The sequence below is a fragment of the Priapulus caudatus genome, unplaced genomic scaffold, assembly GCF_000485595.1.
Source record: "Priapulus caudatus unplaced genomic scaffold, Priapulus_caudatus-5.0.1 Scaffold414, whole genome shotgun sequence".
In the NCBI taxonomy this organism is placed as follows: domain Eukaryota; kingdom Metazoa; phylum Priapulida; class Priapulimorpha; order Priapulimorphida; family Priapulidae; genus Priapulus; species Priapulus caudatus.
The window spans coordinates 143,971-152,438 of record NW_014577475.1 but is presented as its reverse complement, the minus strand read 5'-3'; the positions used below and the strand labels follow the sequence as shown (position 1 = coordinate 152,438).

The window sequence follows — 8,468 nt, the reverse complement described above, 5'->3', positions numbered from 1 at the left end:
CAGCCATGAGACAGTGCATCCCCTCCCTGTGAACAGGTAGCACGTTATTATGGCAATAACTCAGCCACGAGACAGTGCATTCCTTCCCTGTGAACAGCTAGCACGTTATTATGGCAATAACTCAGCCACGAGACAGTGCATCCTCTCCCTGTGAACAGGTAGCACGTTATTATGGCAATAACTCAGCCACGGGACAGTGCATCCTCTCCTTGTTTACAGGTAGCACGTTATTATGGCAATAACTCAGCCACGAGACAGTGCATCCCCTCCCTGTAAACAGGTAGCACGTTATTATGGCAATAACTCAGCCATGAGACAGTGCATCCCTTCCCTGTGAACAGGTAGCACGTTATTATGGCAATAACTCAGCCATGAGACAGTGCATCCCCTCCCTGTGAACAGGTAGCACGTTATTATGGCAATAACTCAGCCATGAGACAGTGCATCCCCTCCCTGTGAACAGGTAACACGTTATTATGACAATAACTCAGCCATGAGACAGTGCATTCCTCCCTGTGAACAGGTAGCCCGTTATTATGACAATAACTCAGTCATGAGACAGTGCATCCCCTCCCTGTGAACAGGTAGCACATTATTATGACAATAACTCAGCCATGAGACAGTGCATTCAGCCGAACTTACAAGTAGGGGATATTGGCGTCACTTAGTGCTTAATCTCTAACCCTAACACTAGCTCTAATTTGAACTAATACCCCTAACCCTAATCATCCTTCCTCGAAAATTAGAGGCAGCAGGATATAATGGTCTGTCGGCCTCATTACATCCTGCATCCCTGTATTGTTAGTACCGGCACCGGTAGCATCATATCATAGGTAGCATAGTTTCACAGCCGTGTGCACTATATTCTGCACCCGGGATGCATAATATAATGGGGATGCAATCGCTCACGCTACACCGCCTGTAAATTCTGTGTGAACTGAAAGCATTTTATTTCCATGGAGCCTCCTGTAAATTCTGCGTGAAGCGAAAATAATATTATGTTGTTTCCATGGAACCGCCTGTAAATTCCGCGTGAAGTGAAAGCATTTTGTTTCCACGACCGTATCTAGAGCATGTTCTACGTAAATATGCTGTACAGTATAATGTCGACTACTAGCTGTCAAATCAGGAATAATATCGAAACTCGTTACAACCTGACAATTTCTGATCACTCGACATAACGAACAAAGAGTTGAGGTATTGCGTTGCTTTCTCGTAATGAACTCTACCGAATAATTATGAGGTGAAAGGAACCAGGAGTTAATACGTTGAGCGCGTTAATACAATAAATGATTGACTATTTTGATATTTACTAGTTTGTATTAGCTAGCCTGGTCGTGGTGCGAGAATTCTAACACGATACGACAGGTCCTGCACGATATTGCATGCTACAGTAGCTAATAGATGGCGCTCGTGTTCATGCAGCTGCAGCTAGCATTCGGAATCATGTAGTTGCTGGTCTTGCAGATTACGTTGTTTGGCAAGAAGGGATCCGATGGACGTAACGTGTGGGCAGGTTGCGGCGGAACTCTCATTCATAGACGCTGGACTAGTGGTGCCCCCGGACGGCCCGTCCTTGTAGAAACCGGTGGATATATGTTTCCATGCCATCGAAGGTTCGCGTGACGTCAGTGTACGTCACGCACGAACTCGGCTATCTCCGAAGTAAAGTTGAATCATATCTAATATATAACTCTATGAGTTGAATGCATACAGCCTAGCTGCTGATGGCTACGTCACGCACATAACCTGATGCAAAAACCTTAACCCTAACCTTAACCCTAACCCTAACCCTAACCCTAACCCTAACCCTAACCCTAACCCTAAACCCTAACCCAATTAAATTTAATTAACACTAACTAACATAACACTAACCAAAATAGTTAAATGGATAAAGATAGAAAATAGAAAAATAAGAAATAATAAACAGATGGGATTCGAACCACCACCTCAAGAAGAAACGTCCGGCGCCATACGCGCTGCGCTATTTTGGTTTGCTCGAAGTGATGTATTATGGATGTGGCCCTATATGCATACATGGATGGCGTGCGTGATTGGTCTATGGTGGTGACGTCACACTGACGTACACTGACATCACGAAATTCGTCGGTGGCATGGAAACATATATCCACCGTAGAGGCCGCAGGTTTCAGTTCATATTTGCAGCTGCACGCTCCCCCTATTGGCCTTAAATACAAAACAGGGAATTACATTATAGGCCGTTCACACGCACGTTTTTTGCCCGAGCTAATTAGGCCGCGTGCCAGATTTGGCTCGGACCGAGCGTTCCCACGGACGTTTTGGCCGAGCTAATTAGGCCCGAGCAGATTTGGCCGCCATCGACAAACGTCGGACCAGGCCGAGCCAAATGTTAGCACCAGCTTTCGCGAGCGGTAGAGAGGTAGAATCGGTTGAAAACAGTAATAAAAAGTATAACTTATAACAGTATAAAAATTCCAAACAGTATAAAAGTTCAAAAACAGTATAAAATTCGAAAAATTTGATCAGGATGCACGTTTTTCAAGATTGATAATTAACTCGGAACGTAAGTACACATCTATCAACGCCATTCGCGACATACTGCCAATTTATCTGAGATATTGTGCAATAAAATTCATTTTATTTTTGAATTTGAATTTGACAGACAGTATTCAACTTGCTTACGTGTGAACGCGCTGTACTCAAACGGCGGCCTCGAGCCCAAATTTGGCCACGAGCCAAATCTAGCCCATTTGGCTCGAGCCAAATCAATGACCTTGTGAACGCGACTTACACTGGGAATTCACTGGGAATTCGCTTAAGTCTGATTCGTGGCAACAGTGACTGACTTGACACAGCGTTTGCTGGTAAGCATGTCATCGTAACATACGCTTGAAAATTGTTGGCATCTATAAAGCGCCACGAAAAACTTATATATAAAACTGAAATAACCCTAATTACCTCAATGACTACGCCCACCGCATGCCTACTCACTGAATGTTTACTCGGTGACGATGCCCTCGCAAATCCCATTGGTTGATTACAAATACGCTGCCTCAATACTCCTCAATGACGCCCCAGTGTTTGTCAAGGGCACATTCATAACACAAAACCTCCAATGTCACGATAGCTGAACGGCCTAGAGTCAGAGACGAACGCTGAAATGTCGTTTGGATCGAATCCATCTGTTTTTCCATTATTTTCCTGTTTTTCTGTATTTTTCTATGTTATAATGCCAGATTTACATGAATTTATTTACAACAATTTTAATAACAACAAATAATTTTTTTGGTTTATAGAAGTTGAGGGTTAGGGTTAGGTGTCAGCAATGCACCATAAAACAGGAGTTTTGAGGTACGCTGATTAGTATCACGAAACGCACGGCACGCACGCACGTCTACGTGCACATGCATGGCACCGGCAACGCACTAGCACCGTGGTATCCTACACACACACGAAGTATCGCCACACTACGGCACGACATGCACACACGTTACCCTGCAACACGGCACGCACGCACGCACGAACGTGTACCTGGCACACGCGCGCCACCACAACAGCCACCGCACGCACGCACGTGTACGTGCACACACCACGGACGCACGCACGCATGACGCACGGTAAGTTCACAACGCACGGCAACGCACGCAGCATGATACGTACGCATGACACGCAGCGAGCACGTGTACGTTGCCACGACGCACGCACACACTCATGCACGCACGTGTAGCGGCTGCGCACGCACGGTATACCATGCACATGCCACCTACGCGCCGCACGCGCACAGCGCCGCACGGGCACGGCACGGCACACTCATAAGGACATTTGGAGCTATGGCAGCGCACAGGCTTATAAATTTTCGGCCGCGTCGTTAATTTCTTCTTGCTGTTTCGCGTGCATTGACGAGCAGTCTTCATGCAGTGATTCGTGCATGCAATAGCGATGTTGTCATGGTGTAGCTGAATTCGACCGCGCTGTACACACATAACTACCTAAGATACATGCGTCGAGCATACTTCAACCTTGAAGACGTACGGCTTCGTTAGCCACGTGGGTAAGCAGCGAGATTGGAAAGGAAAGCCATGCGTGGACCAGTTGACTCAGTAGTTTATATTGACGGGACAACTTGCAGTAACACGTGGCGGGGGTTACATGACTTGTGCCGAGCGTGGTGTCCACGGCTTGCATACTAAGTACTGGGCCGTCCAGCTCCAAACGAACACAGACCAGCTTGGTCAGTCAGGAAGCCTTGCACCCGTCCGCACTGCTCTTTAGCTGCTGGTGCTTGTCCGCCCTGCTAGCTGAACCATGTAGGGTGTTAGCGAGCACGAGGTCTACGCAAGGATACACAGCGCAGGGCGAGGATCACGTGCGCTTGACTGCCCTCTTCCTTGACGAAAGGTTACACAGTGCGGAGGGCGCAGCTCGGTTCAGTCAGGAAAGCTCGCACCCTCTCACTGCTCGAGCACGCACGAACGTAGTAAGTTCACACGCACGCAATGCACGCACGCGGTGTACGTGCACTACATAAACAGTGCTTTCTATCAGAACATGAGGTTATTCATCTGTAAACTGTCAAGCAGCACGCTTCGCTTCTTCCAACCACAACAACATAATAAATACACGTACTGATCTATGACGTCACGTGAAACATCGCTATTAGGCGCGCGCGCGATGGCGTGTGCATGTTTGCTAGTGAATTAGACCCGCTAAAATTCGAGATTTTCGCTGGCAGCATTGATCCGTGGGGGCCTTCTATTTGGCGCACGGCATCAATAGCTGCCAGCGCGTGATACTTTCGTAGGAGTTCCCCGCGGTCGCGTGCGCCTTGCCGCGGAACTGCGCGCAAGATTCGCGCTTAGCGGGCAGGATCAACACCTTTCAGGCGACGCTCTTCTTGGTATCCGGTCTCTCTCATCTGAATCCTAACTGCTGCTCACTGCACGTGTAAGTGTCATATGTTCCCCGACAGATGTCGCCTGTGTTCAATGCTGTCCACGCAATTATCGCTATTAATCGCAATTAATCGCATTAATCGAATTAACCGCAATTAATCGCAATTAAGCGTAGACGGTGGCGCTTATGGTTGGCCATCGTACTCAGAAATAGTTATTTAACCGCGGTAAAAATAATGTAACTGCGGTTAAATTGTAATATTCACTTTACCCAATCAGATGCGTTGTTGCACATAATTTAACCGCGGTAAAAATAATTTATCCGCGGTTAAATTATGTGTAACAAGGCCTCTGATTGGGTAAAAGGGCTACAATTTTACCGCGGTAAAACATAATTATTTCTGCGTACGATGGCCAACCATAGGAGCTAGGTTTGTCTCATGTTTACTTTGTGTTTACAGAGGCAAGGGACCAGCTGATCTCCCGCTGATGATTGCTGGAAGTCTGAGACGGGACGGCAAAGAGACTGGCCGGCAAGGTCGGTTGGTGAGTATGCGAGCGAGCGAGCGGGCGGGCAGGGTTATTTGGGCGAGAAATTGGATTAATGAGTGAGCACATACGCATCACGAATGCTTCAGGAATACTTATCCAACATGCTGGCGTTTTCTGGTTTCGAGACAGAAAAAGTGAAAACTCACCAGAACTACAATCGACATAGTCGGACATACGTTGGAGAACGACATTGCGTTGATAAAGGTGACGCCACCCTTCAACATCCCGACCGACCGCGTGCAGCCTCTTTACAGATCAACCGATCTCGAGATCACATCAGGAACCCTGATGCAAGCCAGTGGTTTCGGCACTACTAGTTGTAAGGATAGTTTCTCACACCGATACTAATGTTGTGCACGTTGATAGCGTGAAAACCACACTGAATCATCTCATCGAACCTGCGGTGATTTTCTGCTTTTTAAGTGACAGGAACACATGACAGCGGTTTCCGTAAAATTAGAATATACAGTAATGAAGAAATAATAATATAGGAAAAAAAATATTATATAGAAAAAAGAGAATATAACGCGAGGTTTTCGTTTCTAAACTAGTAAACGTGGATTTATTCTTTGCTTACACAGCTGGCGGCTATTTATCATACAGACTGCGTTACGTGAACATTCCGAGAGTGAGTCGAGCTGATTGTGTCGCAGCGTATGGCGAAAGTGAGATTAAGAAAGGCATGCTCTGCGCAGGAGAAGCCGGAATAGATTCGTGTCAGGTAAGTTGTTCTAGTAACGCACGATAGAGCGAAAAAGTGATTTAGCCATAGTGAAGGGGACAGGGTGAGAGAGGGAGAAGAAAGATGAAGATGAGAGCGAGAAAGAGAGAGCGAAGGAGAGAGCGCGCGAGAGAAAGAAAGAGAGAGAGAGATGGGGGGGGGAGAGCGTAAGGGGTAGACAGACATGTAACACAGACATGCTGATCACTATCTCATTCGCTCGGTCCTTCTATCATTAATCTTTTCATGCATCGCTCGTTCACTCACTCTACGCCTGCAAACGTTTACGTGTTTTCCGTATAATACAGGGAGACTCGGGTGGACCGCTGGAGTGTAGTGGCAGGCTGTGTGGCGTCGTATCGTGGGGCTATGGCTGCGGCTCAGCCAGCTATCCGGGAGTCTACACACGTGTGGCAAGCTTCAACACGTGGATCACCAACACGATTGCTAACAACTAAGCAACGCGGCGCGCGTGACGTCAGCACGCGCGCACGGTGACGTAAGCACAACTGGGTGTCACGTGGCGGCCAATGGCACTGCTGCTTTTCGGTGAATGTCCGTTGTAATAATGACGTCAGCGGTTTCGTTTTTGTTTTCTGTGCAGTCCTGGTTATAGCATCATCCGGGCACTTCTCGGTCGGCTGCTGTTACAGACGACGTCAGACTTCGTTCTGGCCTGGATGATCGAGTTTGAGATTCTACATTCGAGCGCAGCATCCCTCTCCGCCGCCTGTAGAGACACGAGGCACGTATTAACCATTCAAAAAATGTAAAAAAAACACCGTGGAAGTTTACACGTGTGTTTTACATGATGGTTGTTGTCATTGATGGAGTCACATGCATATTTTGTTCTGAGTGAGGTTAGCAGAGTTAATATTAGTTACATTCCCCATGATTCCACGACTGCTGCAAGAGTTTTAGGGGTTATATTATAATATTTCGTTATGTTATATTAAGGGGTTATATTTATATTATCAAGGGGTTTACATTTAAATTCAATGGTAGCGGTGTTGCGTATACGTAATGACGCAAACTGTTGTAATTTTAGGCTCTGTTTTCGCCATTACTATAGAAGAGTTCTGATTAGTATTCCAAGGATTTGTTTTTATACTGTCAATGACATAGCCAGAGGGCGCCAAAACAATGCGACTAACACATGGCCATGTCTAATGTCCAACACATAATCAATACCAGAAAACTAGCGTACGCCCCTGTTGCAGTGATACATGATCATGTTATACTAATTGTATCCCAAATATATTGCGATTTGGAGACAAAACATGCAGCCTGAAGCACTAAAATGCTCCGACGTGTGAATCTACGCCCCAGACATTGTTGGGTGAGCTTACAGGAACCCCCACCCACCCCAATTACATCTCTGTTGAATGTTGGCTCTAACGTTGACTTATTCCGACATGCGTCAGAGTGCACTGTTCGAGATTAATGCCCATACATGCGGCGATGTTGCTTTCTTACATACTTATATATATATATATATATATATATATATGTGTATATATATTAGTATATATTTATATACTTTTATTACATGTGCTTTATTAGGAATGAATAAACAATGTCAGGTTTTTTGCTATTTCTACCTCCTGTTTCTGCTGATAACCCGGGTGAGATTTGGGAATGTGATTCGGTAGCTTGCATCTCTGCCTGATATACCCGCTTATGATCGATTCGATATCCTGACTCGTCTGTAAGGTAAGAACCATTTTGCCAAAAAAAACACACACACACAAACATTAAGTATTAAGTTGACACTAAACGTTGTTAACGTGGCAGCAGGGTCGCAGGCAAGAAAATAAACCCATTGTTTCTCCTCTCCTCCGGGGAGACAGAGCATGAGTGAAGCAAGCGAGAGAAACAAAGCGAGCGACTCGTGCACACCAGTTTACGTCAGGAACCATTAAACCCTTCGCAGCAGCAATACACCAACGTTTGGAATTTTCAAAGCTTTTAGAGTTGCGCCTTGTTCAAATGTTGGCACTATAGGTATGCGCATAGTGCTAATATTCGTGTTCGGATACCAGTCATGTGAAGATGCCGGTTGCCCGTAGATTGATACAGCTAAGTCATGTTTACTATGATAAGCTTATAACTACATATAATATATAATATATATAATATAATGATAACCCACCTCAATAGAAAACAGTTCCTCTTTGACAGCGGCGCGGTGCGACTGCGCATGTGCAGCCGGCGCTGTAGGAACCAGCATCGGCCTCGGTGCCTGTCCCGCCGATCCCGTCCATCTAAAGTCATCAACATGCACGTATAACTAAATACACACACACACACACACACACACA

The 8,468-nt window shown here is 46.0% G+C and overlaps 2 protein-coding genes across 2 annotated transcripts in view; both read left to right on the top strand.

Moving 5' to 3' along the window:
- LOC106810158 overlaps positions 1-5,382 on the top strand; it is a 13,848-nt gene extending 8,466 nt beyond the window's left edge. The window contains exon 5 of the mRNA XM_014813441.1: positions 5,336-5,382. Coding sequence (XP_014668927.1) covers positions 5,336-5,353 — 18 coding nt within the window. The 3' untranslated portion in view covers positions 5,354-5,382. The remainder of the gene's footprint in view (positions 1-5,335) is intronic.
- Positions 5,364-7,645, top strand: LOC106810155 (trypsin alpha-3-like). The gene is made up of 4 exons (XM_014813437.1): positions 5,364-5,420; positions 5,631-5,745; positions 6,008-6,147; positions 6,456-7,645. The coding sequence occupies exons 1-4, from the start codon at positions 5,364-5,366 to the stop codon at positions 6,603-6,605; spliced, it is 462 nt and encodes a 153-aa protein (XP_014668923.1). The 3' UTR covers positions 6,606-7,645.
- Positions 7,646-8,468: the final 823 nt, after the last annotated feature.

Coding starts and splice junctions, on each gene's coding strand:
- LOC106810155 (XM_014813437.1), top strand. CDS start 5,364: ATGATTGCTGGAAGTCTGAGACGGGACGGCAAAGAGACTGGCCGGCAA. Junction 5,421..5,630: donor CTGGCCGGCAAGGTCGGTTG/GTGAGTATGCGA, acceptor GCGTTGATAAAG/GTGACGCCACCCTTCAACAT. Junction 5,746..6,007: donor TGGTTTCGGCACTACTAGTT/GTAAGGATAGTT, acceptor TTGCTTACACAG/CTGGCGGCTATTTATCATAC.